Here is a 17,608-nt window from a genome sequence, read left to right on the forward strand (position 1 = left end):
TTGGTTCTGTTAATAGTTTACTGAAAGGGTGTTCTAATTATGGAATATGGACTGTTACGAAATTGTGTTTGTGATAATATTCACATACTATGCTATTCTACTGACGAAGCGTCTATTGACATAGATGATGATGATGATAGACTGCACGGTTGGTGTAACCGGCTGCCGCGTAACGTGTAGCGGTTTTGATACCTGCAAGGAGCAACTTTTTGTGTTAACCACAAAGTTGGATGTTGGTTCTGGTCTTGGTGTCATAAAAGCACGAAACAGGAGAAAATCCTATTGTGTGCAATGTTTATTTTCAAAAATACAAATCACATACTTTGGAGTTATTGTACCTGGCATAGTTCACACCCAAGAACATAAATATTATATAGTCCCTGGCATATGGTTTACACCCTACAACATAAGTCTTAGAAGTGACATAATTCTATAATAAGTAATAAGGTTATACTTACATCCCATGAGCGCAGCCATCGTGTAGAAAGGTATGGAGCAGCCCATGGCTAGGAGTATGGGGAAGGTGACGTTGCCGACCAACGTACCCATGCGAGCAATCAGCATAACTAGAGATAATGATATCGTCCTGGTGGAAAGAAAGAAATACAATTATTAATACAGAAATTTTCATTGCAAATACTTTACATTTATGACTGCGTGTTTGCATAAATGTGGTGAGAATTAAAGAATATGCGACGAAAGAATACTGGTACGACTATGATTGTAGGAGAGGTTCTTTGTTCCATTCTAATTATGGCAACGACCTAGTACAATTAGGTTTATTAATTTTTATAGTACAGTCTTTGGAACGACAATTTCAAAAACTTCCTGTTACAATGAGTATTTTTTAACGTTGCTCCACTCTAGGATATTCTCCTGTGTCGTCGATGCATTAGCAAATATACAAGTTCATATGCACATGACACCTAGACTCGAAACTCAAAACAATTTGTGGATCAACACAACAGACACATATACTAATAAATAATACTAAGGAGAAAGCAATGTAGTTTCATCTCGTCATCCTTACCTCATAGCAGTAGGAAACACATCAATCAACACGACCTGTGTCAAACTCTTCATCGTCTGCGTTACAGCAATGTTTGAGGAGAAGAATGCGACCATCATGGTTTTAGAATTCGACCACCTCAGGCCAAGCAAGGATCCGCTAGACAAGACACCACCAACGAACAGTAGAACCTTCTTGCCAACTTTGTTCACGATGACACCACTGATGAAGTATGGGAGAAGGCTGATGAGACCAATGATTATGCTGTTGATGTAGGTTTCTGAACCGCTTACGTGCTGTAAGGAAATAGTATAATAGAGTAAACTATGATAGAAGATACGTAAGGGATGGTTATAGTCGAGGTGGACAAAGGACAAATGTATTCTATATTTTTATGACAATGATACAATAGAATGCTGAATTTATAATCTGTATAAACATAGATGTTTGTCACAGTTTTAGGAACTTCAATAACAGTACCGATTCGTTAGCTCTTTTACTATAGTACTCAGAGCCATTTAATCATTGTGTTCCATAAACAATATTAACCGACGAGTATGCATGAAAAGACTGATGACTGTTGATAAAGTGAACTAGGTATGTAAGATTCGTAACAATTGGCGTTCCTTTGTCACTGCCCACACCCCCATGGGAGACAGGCGTAAGGCTATGTATGTATGTGTGTTCCAAAAACAATTGCTAAAGTCAGGGAACTCTGAGTGCGGACGTTTATCCATGAAAAATAATAACTTCTGTTTTTGAGTTCACTAAAAATTTTACTTCGATAATTAGTACTACTACAATAAAATATTATTATCTCTAAAAATCAATAGACAGAAATTAAAACTGACACACATAAACAATAAATACTAACAACTTCTTTGATCTACATTTAAAACTTTGGACAGTTGAAATTGATATTAATAAAGGTAGTGCCACGATAAATAATGGAGGTCATTGTGGTTTCAGAACTTGAACCGCATTGCTAAGGGTGTGTGTAGTTCCAAACTAGACCGCGTCAAATTATTGTGGGGAAGCTATTTGCTGAAGCACATTTCCCCTAATTGGATGGGTTTAGCTTTAAACTTCGTATCACTTTGTTAATTAAAGATACACACTGAAAAACTTACAATAAGGGACAATATAACTAGGCCCACGTTGTGACTCAAAAACACCCACAGTGCGTGTCAAACCCCGCCCATTATAGGTTTTCGTGGCATGGAAAATGTTAATTTTATCGACGGCAAAATTAAGTTTGTTTTTTATATTGTTTTTATGGGAGACAACTTTATAAGTGCAGTTCAGTGAAAAATATTTTATTTTAATTTTTGTAATTGACTGTGTTACGGTTTCCAGATTATGACAGCTGCGGATATTAACGAAATGTAAGGGTTTTTTTTACTAAATAACCGATTCGATATTCGATAAACAATTTTAATTTGGACCTGAACACAAAAATAGGCTATATTTTAGCTTTTTAATTTAAACCTGGATTCACGACATAGGCTGTATTTAGCTATACAAATCAAAACAAAAGAAATTAATAAAATTGAAGTGTAGGTTTTTTGAAAATAAATTATTGGCATGTGTTCTACACACGACACTGATCCTGAAAATAAAATGTTTACCATTTGTAAACCCAAACAAATTCATCAAATATTTATATTATTTTTACACATATCTATTTGTGAGGTTTTTTATGGAAAAGAAGGCAAATAAGCAGGCGGATCACCTGATAGTAAGCAATCAGCGTCGCCCTTGAACACCCGCAACACCAGAAAATATGATATAACTTAGATTTTCGAAAATTGTCTAAACTCGCTCCCAACTGAATAGCCACACGTCATAACCCACAAAACTTAGCTATTACTCATTGACAAATTAAAAATAATACATTAATAATACAAATTCTAAAAAAAAGTTCAATTATAAAAAAAAAACATCTAAATCACGAATCTTCTGTAATTGGACACCACACTGGCCTTACATAACAAATCTGAAACAGTTTGTTTGTTACCCAATTTCAGAGGAGAGGTCGATTTCAGTGAAACATTATACCTCTGATATAAATCATGGGAGGGAGAGGACTGAGGGTATTTTTCCCCGGAACTCAATTTGAGGTCTCCGGAGGTTCCCATCATTGGTTCTAAAGTAGGTAACTGAAAGGCGAAGTTTTCAGCAATCATATATCACTGTCTTCATATTGGTTCGAGATAACTTACTCTCAAGCTGTTGGCGAGTTATGAAAAATTGGTACGTTTCAGATTTTGCAGTTTCAAGCCAATTGTCCAATTGATAGTTTGATCTTAAGTTTTTCTTATTGGTTTTAACTAAGATTGGAGGGTTTTATAGTTTATAATGTCTTTTTTTGGGTTTTGTAATTTAGATAAACTGTCTCGTTGTCGCAGTCACACATCGAGTGATCTTTAGTGCGACTGCCGGGGAAGAGGTCACGGGTTCGATTCCCTGGTCGGGCAAAGTATTACTGGGCTTTTTCGGTTTTTTTTGAAAATCATTCAGTAGTAGCACGGTGTTTGTGTCCAGTATATGGCAATAGGCTCACCCTCTATAACATGGAACTTGTAACGCTATGGTAAAAAGTGGGTGTACATTGTACTGTAGCATTAGGTTAATTTAGATAAATTATATTTAATGTTTGTCTTGATACAATAAATAGAAATCCCAATTACCGAATTCTAATTAACACGAAGTGTGGATTAAACGATATAATAATTAATCAGAATTAATAATAGCTTTTAAGCTGATGTTCTATATGTAAACACATAATTTCAAATGATTACAATATGTTACACGTAATTATTTTCAATAAACACTTTTCAAAAAAGCTAGAGTCAATAAATTTTAAACTAGACTTACCGGTATGCAGACATCTGAAGTAGAATTCGAAGAACTTTTGACTTTCAAACTGCCTGTATATTCATCTAATAGGCCACACAAATTTTGACCACCCTCTAGACTGTAATGTTCCACAATTGTCGACAGCTGTGGAAACCACAACCGTATAACGTTGTGTCTGCAAAAAAAGAAACACACTGTATATTCATCTATCTTTACCAAGTAATTTCCCGTGGAAATTGTCACCACCGATTGCTTTCATGTAATTTTGTACTTTAACTTCAACGGCAGAAAGTTGAAAATTGTTTGTTGTTTAAATGTCAAATTAATTCTCGAAATAAATTGAGCTGAGGTTTTTAATTTGTGACTTAACATATTTGCACGCTTGGTTTTTGCTAAGAGTTGTACCTACAGAAGTAAATCTATGTAGCATTTTTGGTGTAGTAATAAAACTCGTAGTACATTTTAAAAAGATTTAAATTGTCAATAAAGGCATAAGATGAAATAATTTGATCAAACAAAAACCATTTTCCTAAAACGAAAAAGTAAATGATATAAGACTAGACTAAACTCTATGTTTTAACAGAAAAAATAACACGGAAATACCTAGAGTTGTTAATACCCAACAACTCTAGATATTTCTAACAACACAACCAATTAAGTCAAAATTTAACGAACAAAACTAAAAAACCTAATACGACCAGTATATTTTATTGTGGCTGGCCAGGTCAATTCAGCCTTTCATGAGGCAGGTGGTAGATCGAATTTTCGGAGCCTTTAACGCTTTGACAGAGGGGCAGACGAAAAAATAAACCCAGAACAGCACCAAATGGGTTGAATCAGGCAGAATAACCCTTTGAGTCTGGGAATGGTGAAGGTAAAAGAAAAAAATAGATGCCAAGGTAAAAATCGGGGCTAATACCCTCCTCTTTCAGTTCACAATCCTTTGAATTGAAGTTTTAGTTAGAATAAAAATATTATCTCGATTAAATTGTGATAAGTTTTTTTCCTATTCACTGGTTTAGTATAAAAGATATTATTCTTTCTTTTGCTAGTTTTTTTCTTTTTCTGAGTATTTTTTGTCGTTGGACAGTATCTCAAAAGGACTTAATTGTCTTAACTATAGATTTTAACTTTGAATTTTGTTAATATTTTTTGTATCGTTGCTTTCGAAAGACATACTAAATAGGTATTATGTTTTATGGCTTACTCGCACAACTATTTAACGGGGTAACTCCACCAGTATCAAGTTACGCTCGGGACTCATAGTCATGAGCAGCTTTGAGCGGCAAATGACGTAACATATTTTACTGACCAATCGATGCTCAGTGGCATTTACGTCTCCTTGTTTAACAATGCCTTATGTACATACCAGCAAAAAATGCCATATTTAAATCACTTACCGCACGCCGTTTCACTAATGTTGGACTGTGACGTCAGAGTACAGTAGCATCATAAAATTAACACAAAGCTGCTAATTTTAGCCTTTCCCAAAGTCATCTACAAATCCTAAAAGCATAACATTTATCACGCCTTTTGTTACCTTGTTTAAGTGTGGGAGAGCCATGCTTCGGCACGAATGGGTCGGCTCGACCGGAGTGATACCACGGCCTCACAGAAACAACGCTTGCGTTGTGTTTCGTTGTGTGAGTTAGGTTATCGGAGACCCAATTATCCCCCTTCCCAATCTCCGACTCTCTAATAACCCTTAAATTCCTAACTCCCAAAGGGCGGGTAACGCACTTGTAATGCCTCTGGTGCTTTGTGTGTCCATATACGGCGGTGATTGCTTACCATCAGATGATTCGTCTGCTCGATTACTGGCTTATACCAAAAGTAACCTAATTTTAAAAATAAACCTCGCATTCAATAACAAAATCTAGAAAATTTAAAACCGAATGGCTTTCTGACCCAGGCTTCGAACCAATGATCATATTAAGCTGTAGGTACTTAAAACTACTAGATCTATCAGGGATTTATAAACAAAGGCAAAAAGATATATAAAAAAAATACGTACGTTCCTAAAGTAATGAACTGCATCAATGCAATTAGTAACAAATAGCCCAATAGCGGTCTTCTCAGTAGCGGTTTCATATTCTTGAGGGAGTTTACAATTTTCCTAGTAAAGTTATCTTTAACTTCCCCATCAGTTTTGGTAGCTGCAGCCTCCTTCATCTCATTTTCAAATATGTTTTGATACTAGAAAATTAAAGGAACATTAATAATAGCTTCTACTAGCGACTTCACCCGCGTTGTCGTGGTATCAAAGGTATTCTTTCACTCAAGTTAGCTCATACCCAGTCTGTAAACCAAAGTTTACGAAAATCCGTTCAGTAGTTTCAGCGTGATTGATAATATACACACATCTAAACAAACAAACAAACTTTTACTTTTATAATACTAGTGTGATATGAGTTACTTAGTCTTAGACTCCTGTAATTTATTTGAAATAATAACCAGCAAAGTGTAACTAAGCTAATACAGAATGATCACCGTCAATAGAAAATCCACGTCTGCTATACTCGACGAAATGAAAAAATCGCATTAAACTTTATTCAAAACAAAACATAATAAACCTTTAACAAAGTTCACAACTTAACTAACAACAGTTTAGTAATCACATAATTAAGGGATAACAACTTAAAAAATCACAAAAGGAATACATTAAGCCATTAAGGCGTAGACCTTTCAAATAATTTATTACATTAAAGGAACAAAAAGAGACAAAGAGAATCCCCCGTCTCACCTTTTCTTTTTGAATAAGAAAATAGGAAGCTTCCGTTCCGAAGACAAGTATTCCCAGATCATAGTATAACATCAAAAATTCTTATATAAAATGCATTATTCTCACCGGAAAAGTGTCGGCAGGTTTTCCCGTGTTCTCGGAATACACTTGTATCAGAATATTCTTCGCTTCGACGTATCTTTTCTGTGTCACCAAATATTTTGGACTTTCTGGTAGTATCATGTATAAGAGGAAGGCTGTTAACGACCATAGAGACATTATGAGTAAGTAGAAGTTCCAAATGTTAAGTACTGAAACAAAAAATAAACTAATTATTTTAAAAGTTTTACGACTTACCGTCTTACTCAGAGTCTACGTCTTATTAGTTACTTAAACCAATCCTTAGCAATTGTTTTCGAAACAAAATCGTTTCTAAGTAATAGTTTGAGTAATAATTAAATGTCTTTGACTACGGGAGTTAGAAAATATGACTTAAACAAAAGCCAAAATCCGGTTCGCTCTGGTTCAATAATAAATTAACAAATAAGTTGATAGAAAATCTGGAAATGTGCACGTTATATAACATTTATTACATGGGACTTATAACATAAATTGAACATAAAAATGGGGTGTACATTTTACAGTAGCATTACGTGTCATTATATACACCTCTGCCTACCACTTCGGGGATAAAAGACGAAACGATAGAAAATAAATCTTAAGAAGTATTTATAGAGAGTAACTTACCAAAACGACCCTCAAAGAAGCTATACTTCCAGTCTTGTATAAGTATACCCCAAGCCATAGCTGGTGATAGAATCTGCGTTATAGCAGCGAATGAGGATTGGCACAGCATCACACGATCCCTTACTGTTGTGTGACAGAATTCCGATGTCAAAGACGATATTGCTGCTAGAGATGTTGCAAATCTAAAAAAATAAAATAAAGAAATAATACGATTTTATATACTTTTATAATAACTATCGTGAGACTTACTAAATTAACTAAAATTACGGTTTGCAAACATACGGTACATTAATGGAGAACACACACTTGAAACGCACTTGTAGTGGTTTGGTGTTAGGTTACCGGGGCTCCGGCTCAAAGCAGGAGAAGGGACGGGGTGGTTTTTAGTCAGTAAGAATCTGACACTCCGTCCCGCCTCACACAAGGGAAAAATCATTGGATGATATTCCAACCTCAAAAAAAAAAAATGGTTTAGCGTTTCGGGTGTCCATAGGCGGCGGCGATTGCTTACCATCAGGTGATCCGTCTGCTCGTTTGTTCCATAAAAAAATATCCTAAAAATCTTTTAAAGCATTGAAAGGACAATGACTAGATTTTTTTATTAAAAAATTGATTGAAAAATATACAATCCATTTTCTGTGAACTCATCACTTCATTTCAAAATAAATGAAATCCTTTTCATATCAAAATATTATTTTAAGTTAAAATGAACGGCGAAAGATTCTTTTTTCAATGCTCCCAAATCAATTCAAGTGCACTTCATGTCCTTTGCCAATATTATTTTAACATTTTTTTAAGAAAGATAAAATATTGAAAGAATGATAAAAAAAAACAATTGAATCGAGGATTGAGTAAATAGAATTCGTTTCTATTACGATTTGTTATATCTTTTGGATTAAAGAAAAGATGGATCGCGTGAAGGATCATCTGTACTTAAATATCTTACCGTTCACAATAAAGTAAGCGTTAAAGAAATAGACAATAAAATAACGTTTATAAGAGATAATAAGAAAAACCAAAATTTACTAGTTTATTTCGCACTATTAGATTACGGAGCTAAAAAACGGTGTTTACCTGACGTCACGCGATATTTCAAATCGATATATCTTAGAAAATATTAGTTTCCGCGAGAAAATAAAAAATGCGTGTGTAATATTTTAAAATAGGACAGACATTAAAATGAGAATTAGCCTTCTACCCTATTCAATTCATTAGTCACAAATTAAAATATTATGTAAAATGGCCATAGAAATACAAACATGAGATTCCATGCTTATAATTTACTAGGCCAAACACCAACATGAGAGAGGGATAACCTACCGTATCTAGTTACAACAGAAGCCCATAGTTTGGGCCAAGATAATAATGCTGTCAATGTTTTGGGCACACGACCAAGCCGGTACTGCACAAATACTGTATTATTTACAGTTTTGGATGCGAGCAGCGATGTCGATATTGAAGTTCTGTCTCAAATAATGTATTGAGTTGGCAGAACACTAAGTCCACACGAGTCTATTGAAATGATAAAAGCAATAACGCGTATGGAATCCATGTGGAATGATGTAGTGTTGTCTGTGTAAGATGGATTTCGTTTAATCGATCTTCTGTCTTTCCTTTTTATTCTTTGAAGTAAAAAGGAGGCTATGTGTGGAGCTACACCGTATTCATACATATTAGAACTAGTTTTCATCAGGTGTTAGTATTCGCATTCATATTTCCAAAGAATATGTGATTATTATTATTTTATACTAAATTAATTATTATGTCAGCTTACTCAATGCTGCTCATGAATACAAGCCTCTAGTATGGATTGAAACTAGTCGAGGACCTCGTCAAACATAATAATTAATAATTGAGTTTTGAATTTTCTAGCTTTCCGAATTAAACCTAAATCCTTAAAACATAGACGACTTAACAAACTATTATTTCTTCATCCTCTACGAAAAGCACTGCTCTCAAACGATATTCCTCGTCATTCAATTTAAAATTTATTTTAAACTCAAGTCTAGTGGCTTGTTAAATAAACTTTCCACTTAAAAAATTCAGTTCAAAAACAAAGTGTGGATGGAAGAAAAATACTGAGTTGCCTCAGTTGCCTGCTTATCTCGAATCCGTCAGAAAACGGAATTATTATGATGCTGGGGTGACGAGCTCGCAACCTCATTTTATCTTCACGCTCTTTTAAACTTGAGGGTTTAGCAGGGCCTTTTAATGTGGGTAGGTGAGTTACACTGGCAATTGTGTCAGAGAGGCGAAAATTTTAAATTAGGTGAGGTAACTTTGTCAGTAAAGTTTTGCTCTTGACAAAGAGTTGTGTCCTTAATTAGTAATCTGTCATGTTTCCTAAAATATATACCGTACTTTTCCTTATTTCGGTTGAAGTTTTTGGCTGGGTTTTTGTGTACTTCTTTGTTTGATTTCAGGTACGTTGGCGGTTATGTTTAAACTACAGAGATTGGCATGTATATCAAAAAAAAACAAACACTACAAATCACTCAGAAGCAACAGTTTCCAAAGATAACAATCATTATTTACTTTAGTGTGATAAGTGTATTTAAATTACCAACGTTATGTAATAAAAAAATACTCACAGAATACCTTCACAGAGTTTCGCAGCAGCTAACATCTCATAAGTCTGACTGGACGCAGAGAATAAAGTACATAGGAATATCCCCCCAAATCCGATCCTTAGAAAATATATCCTTCCAAACGTGTCTATTAATAAACCAGCTATTACTGTCGACACAAACATACCTGGAAATAAGGAAAGATTAATGTTTCTTCTCAAGTGTCTGCATGATTTTTGCACAGAACAATTCTTTATGAGATGATGTGATGTGTATATGAATTTTGATGTTTGTAAACGCACCCACGATATATAAGAATAATTTGGTTTCGCCCAACGTTCTCAAAAAAGAAAAAAAAATGGTATAAGCTGGTAAACGAGCAGACGGATCACCTAATGGTAAGCAATCGCCGCCGCCCATGGACACTTGAAACACCAGAGGCGTTACAAGTGCGTTGTCAGCCTTTTGGGGGTTAGGAATTTAAGGATTGTAATCGGAGATCAGAAAGATTAGGTAAAACATGGGTCTTATTTTGGCCTAATTAATGTAGATGTAAGCGAAAGAAGAAGTCTCGAGTGAGCAAAGTGCTCTTAAGTAGGCATGCTCCATCGTCAGTCAAATCATCGCCTATCACCAAAATTGTCCCAAATGCAATCCTACTAATATAAAAGAATAATAAAATCGTGTCAATAGATGTTCCATAATTTCTGTCTACCCCAATAGAAGACAGGCTTGACGATAAATAAGTAAGACAGACGTATATAATGCCCATGAATATTTATAAGACAGGAGATATCGATTGAAGCTCCATGCTCTATGCGGACTAGTCCATTGCATGTATATTCCAATACACTACGGAACAAACATTTACCTGAATTATTATCCAGGTAAACTTGTGGGTCTAGGACTAACAGTGTATGCTGGTAAGTGAACAAACTTGTCCGTATGTATGGGATTCATAACTAGTGAAGGTTTAGTGGTACATTCCAAATATGCACAATATTGTCCAGTATTTTAGAGATTGAATAGAAAAAACGTGCACACAGATTAAACTATAAAAAATATTATTTTGTTGTATGTATTCATATGGATGTAGAAAAAGCGGTTATTTCACAAATAAAGAGATAATTATTAAGGAAACTTATTATCAATTGCCAAAATTTAAAAATAATATAATAAGAATGTATTGGCAAGGTTTATTGTTTAGTTATACAGGTAGCGATTATCTTTCACCTGGTGACCGACGCTTTTTTTTAAAGAGGGATATCGTCCAATGACTACACGCGCCTTGGACGAGGCGAAAAGCAATCTCAGACTCTTACTGACTAAAAATCACCCCGTTCCTACTCCTGCTTTAGAGCCGAAGCCCCGGTAAATCCGCTACTTAGCGGAGGATATGCCTTCAACAGTTTCTTTTCGGCAGTTAATGATGATAATGAATAATATGATACTTTGAATGCAATATTTGATGATGATGATATCTATAGCCAATTTCACTTACCAAAATAAGGCATAGCAGTCAATAATCCCTTCTGTTTAAGGTCCATATTCAGATCACATTCTGCTATCGGTAGTAAATATGACGTAGTATTGGTCACTAGGATACTGGCCACGCATCCAAAGAAACTGACGAATAGCAGTTTGACATGAAACCGTCCGAATTTGCTCAGCTCATACGCTTTGTTGATCTCTTGCATAGGCGTTATTGGTTCTGTGAATAAAGAAAAAGTTATGTAAAGTAACATTAGATTATACAATTAGTTGGCTAGGCAAAATAAGTCACTAAGTCAATGTGTAATGCCTTTTTTGAGAGGGGGGAATATTCAATGACATTTCCCTTATTGACTAAATACCATTACTACTTCTGCTCTTTGAGTCGAAGCCCCGGTAATCCGCTAGGCAGTTCATATCTCCGGGTCGGTGTCAGCCCTACTAGGCTCCTTTTGTGATATATTGTCTAGCTGAGAACTGTCATATGCAGTAAATTATTGATAATAAGTTTTTAAAAACTAATAAATATGAAACGAGCGTATGTAATGTCGCCATAAACTTAATAAAAATTCAGATTTATCACAGAAAACACCATGATTAAGTCACGGATAAAATTAACCAAAACGAGGCCTGTCATCGTATACCCCTGCCTACCCCTGCAGGGATTACAGGCGTGATACTGTTATGGTTATATTATCCAACAACAATATCGTTATTCAAAACAGTTGTACGCTATTGTTTACACCCCTACTACCTATCTAATGCAATCATTCAACCACACACACACAAACACCACTCAACAATCAACAATTAACCCTAACTACAAGAAATAAGAGCGTATTTCCATTAACACCCTTGATAGTGACTGACGTAGGGTTGTCCGTAAGATCTTATTTCGTACATAAAAGATAAACATTAATTTCCATAAGCTTCTTGCTACTTTACTAGGTAAAGCCGGGTCCAAAAGTAATGTTGAACTAAATTTTATATTAGGCTCGGCCATAAGGGTCAAGTTGGACCAAAGAAGGGATTATGATGACCGATGGTGTACCCGGCTGATCCCTAAATGCTTTGCTACTATGATATTTTACGTTTTAGTTAAGTAAATACATGTTTTCTAAGTGAATATGAGGGTGGAAAATTGTTTGGTTTAAGCTTAAGCTTTAGAAGATAAGCAGTAGACTTTAATTTATTTCAATATGAAATAATCAAGAGATAACTTTTAATAAGTAATTAAAATAGAACAAAACTATAGCTATTGTCGCCAATGAACACGTTCTTCAAATGTATATGAAAAAAGTGTATCAGTTTGACAAGATAATTATATAATTTGAACGTTAAAACAAAATAAAAACCCGAAGACAACAAAATAATCATCTCAGAAATCCGACTTTTGTGGCAACGGAACCCTAGAAAATAATTGAATATCATCACAATATCTATTACGTAAAAATTATACCTAACATTTCTTTTTAAACACAGCCGGGCCAGACAAGTCATAGCACGCATCCATAGTAAGCATCTTTCCATATAAAAATCATAGATTAAATGAGTCCGTTACCACCAGTGCTAAGCTATGAGCACCAATGAATATGATTGGTGGAAGCCAAACGCATCCACACAGTAACGTAGCATAGCAAATCACTGATGGAAAAGCACCCTAACACGAGTCAAACAATCTTAGGAGACAAGACAAATGATGAATGAGCAAGAACAATTAACAAAATAAAATAAATACGAACCAATTTTATCAGGCACATCGATGTTCATATCAGCCATTTTAATTAAACAATGAATTATTAATTCACAATACAATAAGATTTCATAATAATTACTTCTACACCCGATATTATTATACTACTGAAAACGTTCCACTATGAAGCCTTATTTTGTAACAAAGTCCTTGATGAATAATTAATCACCAGTTAATCCTGAGCTCTCATTTCCCTAGAGACCGTTACCTTGCAGCTCAACTTTAACTGGCCAAGTTATCTCTATGTAAATTTTAGATAAAATTACGAAGTGACTTCCTGTAATCTCATATTTGTATATTTGATAGAAATTATTTATTTTGATAAGTCAAGAGATACGTATTGCGTAGAAACCTGTAGCAATGTTTGTATTTAAATGAGTCAATTAATACGTAGGTCTGTCACTGTTATATTTAGGATTGACTCATCAATAGCCCGCGAAAAACCACTGCTGGACTGTATTTTTTCTACCTATTTGTCTTAATCTTCACACTGGGCCGACGGTTCGAAATCATATTTCATTACACAAAACAGATGTCAAATGCTGCGGACTACTAAGGCTACGACTCAAAAAACAGGAGTAGAAACGGGGTGGCTTTTAGTCAGTAATAGTCTAATACTTCCTCTCGCCTTGCCTAAGTCGGGAAAGTCATAGGATGATTTTTCCCTCTCAAAAAAAAAACAAAAAAACTGACAAAAATAGTATACCTTAATGGGGTCTTAGGATACCCATGAGTAGAATAGGGGGTTATAATAAAATGTTTTAGAAGACACCTGAGCCTAAATACACCTGCAACACCGCCGGAGATATCACAATCAAATGCGTGGGAAACAGTTTTTTAGCGTCATCATTTTCGACGAAGTATTTAGGAAAAACATGCCTTAACTTTTCAATTACGTAGAGACCTTTAGGTCGTTCACCTTTTTTAATTAGGGCTGAGCTGAAGGCGTTATCTAGGTACGTCCTAACTGTCAGGGATAGATCTACTCAATTCATTGTTTAGAACAGCGACAGGCTTTTCTGGGTATTAAAGTGTTTGTGTTCTCTTCTCTCTCTTGTGTGTGTCGTGTCTAAGCATCATGATCAGCATCAGGATTGCATCTAGAGTGGATAATCTGCTTCTAGCGGTTTCTGTCCAGCGTGTCTCTTATGTGTTCTTATAATAAGAGTTTTATTCGCGAACAATATTTTTTTTAATTATTCCTTCCTTCTTAATTTGCCGTCACAATTCTACTTTCTCTGTCTTTTCTCTCTCTTTCTCCCACTTAATCATTCTCTTTATTTGTCTTATAACAGAATAGGAAGGACACAGAAGAATTACTGCCCTATCTAGACATATCAGTTCCAAAAAATAACAAAATCGAAATCTTTATACAAACTTAACCTAACCTTCTTACGCAACAAACGCGGTCATAAACTTACAAATCACCCAATTGATATTTACTCCAAAGCATCGTTAAGTTCAAAATTGAAACTTAATTACTTTGTAACAAAGTTGAATTCAGCCCTGAACAGTACAAATTACCTATCAATCGAGTTACTACACCCTGCGCGATATCTAAAGACGTTTAACAGAGCATTCATCGCCACTTAAACAAATACGTACCGTTTGAGCAAACACTACAAAATGCCACCGAACACGTAGATTACAAACATACATGTCGTGAGTAATGCTCGGTAAATATTTATGAAATAATTCAGGTTCCGCATAAAACCAGCAATGGATTAGTATACACGCGATAATCACGCGCTGCGCGGCACTTTGTGCTACCAAAACAGGCATTCATGAAATAGTTATAAGATGGTGTTACTCCCTTTTGAATTAAGTCCCATTTATACTGGTTGAGGTGGGGTGCTAGTGCAAGCGACAATATGCTATTATGTATATCTTATTTATTCGATTAGGTAGGGATATCTCTGTATAGGCAATGTATAAGTTACTACAATATACCCAGTCGACTACCAAATAATGTGTAATGGTATGGTTTCATATTACCAATATAAATAGTTGACCTTGAAAACAAGCGATTAAAAATGTTATTAAAAATACACTCCTTTGGTGACAAAGCATGTTTTAAGTACAATCCAGTCGTTTAACTATACCTTCCTAAAATAGCTTCAAAATACATAAAATCGATGTACTCGTATTTCTTCTCAACTAGGTGTATCTTACTAATATCATGAAAAACACACACACACACACACACGCACATACACATACACGCACACACATACACACACGCACGCCACACGCATACGCACACATACATACGCAGGCACGCACGCACAGACAAACATTTTTATTAAGATTTTTCAGGAAGAAAGCTATCTTAATATTTAAACTACAAAACCACTATAACTGCGACCACACATTGACCTATGTACAGAGCACAGCACTAGAATTACTCATTCGCTAATGGTGTCCGTGTTTCACGGCGAACACCTGCGTCCGAACCGTTGCAGCAACTATTACTGTAGCACGTATAGTGTAACGTGTACACAAGGAAGAAAATTAAATGTATGTATGTTCGGGTGTTTTTGTTTTCATTTAGAGTTTTCAGCAAAGTGGACTATGAATGTAGATTTTTAAAAGATAAGAATTGTATTTATTTCTACCACAAAAATAGGTAGTGATACACGTTTTGTTATGTAACACATCCAAAAATCTAACCTAATCCTAAATAGCCTAAATGTGGCCACTGACCAAAGGCCTCTTCTCGCGCGGAGAAGGTTCGAGCATTAATCATCATGCTTGCTCAAAGCGTGTTGGCGATTTGAGACTTATATTAGTAGAAATTATAATCCTAGGTTTTCTCAAGATGTTTTCCTAAACCGTTTGTCAGTGGTGTTTCAATAATCTTAGAAAGTACATATAACTCGGAAAAAGTCACATAGGTACTTCCCGTTGATAGGTTTCGAAGCCTCATGCATGAAAAGCGAGCATCTTAAAACTACAGGCCACAACGACGTTCAAATGTAACACCCATATATATAATTGTTGCTCATAAGTTTCTCAATTTAACTGACGAAGAAGGAGTTATACGTTGAAAAATAAAAGCCAATAGTGTTTGTACACAACCTAAGTCATTATTCAAAATGAAAATTGTTTAAATTCAATAGATTAATGGTCCTGTTTTTGACCCCAATCTCATTTTGATAAAAGCAATGAATAAAATTTGCGATGAAACTGGTTTACTTAAAATCGCCTGATCATTCTACTTTGGATACTAAAAAATAATTTCAATAGACTCTTGTTATTATAGAGGCTAAGTTTATACAAGATTTCATGACTAAGAAAATATCCCATCGCACAAATATGTGAAAGACATATTTTTCGCCATTTCATTCTACCGGTTAGTATCTTAAAAATAAATAATCTATAGATTTACAATTAATTATTCCATAATATCACTTGCGGACGTGTACACCTTTATTAAGGGGCGAAAATCACCCCGTTACTTCTCCCGCCTTGGGCTAGGCGAGAGGGAGTGCCAGACTCTTACTGACTAAAAATCACACCGTTCCTACTGCTGCATTTTGAGCCGGAGCTCCGGTAAATCCACTAGGTAGTCTGCAGATCCGGATGTCGTGAACACCTATTGTCAAAATTTTACGAACTGTGTATATTAGCCAGAATTTTTTAAAACGCAATAATACTTTACTCAATCCGCATATTAAACTAAAGTGTCTCGTATGTAACCATTCAACTACAAGATTCATCGTAATAGGACGAACACCAGCTTCTAAAATCTGTACCCTACTGGGAATATAGGATATCGAAAAGCTATCAATATTTTTCCGTCCACTTAATCGAGCTCGTTTCATATCGTGAACCAGTGAGTGGCATCGTAGATATTACATTGCTAAATAAACTAGGCTCTTCATATACCCAGTTTTATATAAAAAAAAAACTGAATTGCTAAAAGGCTAAGGATTGTCGTGGTGGCCCGAAGGTTTAAGACGACCGCTTCTCATGAATGAGCGGGCAGGATTGAAACCTACCAACGACAAAGTACCAATGTGACTTTATCGAGTTCATATACTTTCTAAGATTATGTAGACATCACTGACTAACGATGAAGGAAAAACCTGGGCTTATAATTTCTGATGATAAGTTTGAAATCGCCAACCCGCATTGAGTAAGCGTGGTGATTAATGCTTAAACCTTCTCTGTGTGAGAAGAGGCCTTTGGTCTGCAGTGGCCACTTATATGATGATTAGATTGATGATGTAAATGTCTAACAAAATTGTAAGAATAGTTATATCTGCATTCCTTTGCTGATCTACACCATAAGACAATAGACACAAACGTTAATCAAATAGAAAGAATACCTACCGTATAAATATCACTGTCTAGAATTGACATAAGTTTTAACATACTTATTCGACTGTCAATCCCATACATCAATATTTGTTTACTCCGACTTTACTTGTATCTTCGCTATCTGCTATTTGGTACTA

At 35.2% G+C, this 17,608-nt stretch overlaps 2 protein-coding genes across 4 annotated transcripts in view; one reads left to right on the forward strand and one right to left on the reverse strand.

The window, feature by feature from the left end:
- LOC118265648 (hemicentin-2) overlaps window positions 1–17,608 on the forward strand; it is a 307,809-nt gene that overhangs the window by 149,792 nt on the left and 140,409 nt on the right. The gene's annotated exons all lie outside the window — the stretch shown is intronic.
- Window positions 1–17,608, reverse strand: part of LOC118265647 (major myo-inositol transporter IolT-like) — a 38,583-nt gene that overhangs the window by 864 nt on the left and 20,111 nt on the right. The window contains exons 1-9 of one of the 2 annotated variants that reach the window (XM_035578646.2): window positions 13,138–13,300; window positions 11,406–11,615; window positions 9,929–10,091; window positions 7,338–7,519; window positions 6,717–6,901; window positions 5,883–6,064; window positions 3,887–4,043; window positions 1,031–1,305; window positions 459–586 (exon numbers count right to left, since the gene is read on the reverse strand). In XM_035578646.2, coding sequence (XP_035434539.2) covers window positions 459–586; window positions 1,031–1,305; window positions 3,887–4,043; window positions 5,883–6,064; window positions 6,717–6,901; window positions 7,338–7,519; window positions 9,929–10,091; window positions 11,406–11,615; window positions 13,138–13,174 — 1,519 coding nt within the window. In that variant the 5' untranslated portion in view covers window positions 13,175–13,300. Of the gene's footprint in view, window positions 1–458; window positions 587–1,030; window positions 1,306–3,886; window positions 4,044–5,882; window positions 6,065–6,716; window positions 6,902–7,337; window positions 7,520–9,928; window positions 10,092–11,405; window positions 11,616–13,137; window positions 13,301–17,608 lie in introns of those variants that run through there. The other variant, XM_035578645.2, reaches the window with a different exon arrangement.

The sequence above is a fragment of the Spodoptera frugiperda genome, chromosome 7, assembly GCF_023101765.2.
Source record: "Spodoptera frugiperda isolate SF20-4 chromosome 7, AGI-APGP_CSIRO_Sfru_2.0, whole genome shotgun sequence".
Taxonomy (NCBI): domain Eukaryota; kingdom Metazoa; phylum Arthropoda; class Insecta; order Lepidoptera; family Noctuidae; genus Spodoptera; species Spodoptera frugiperda.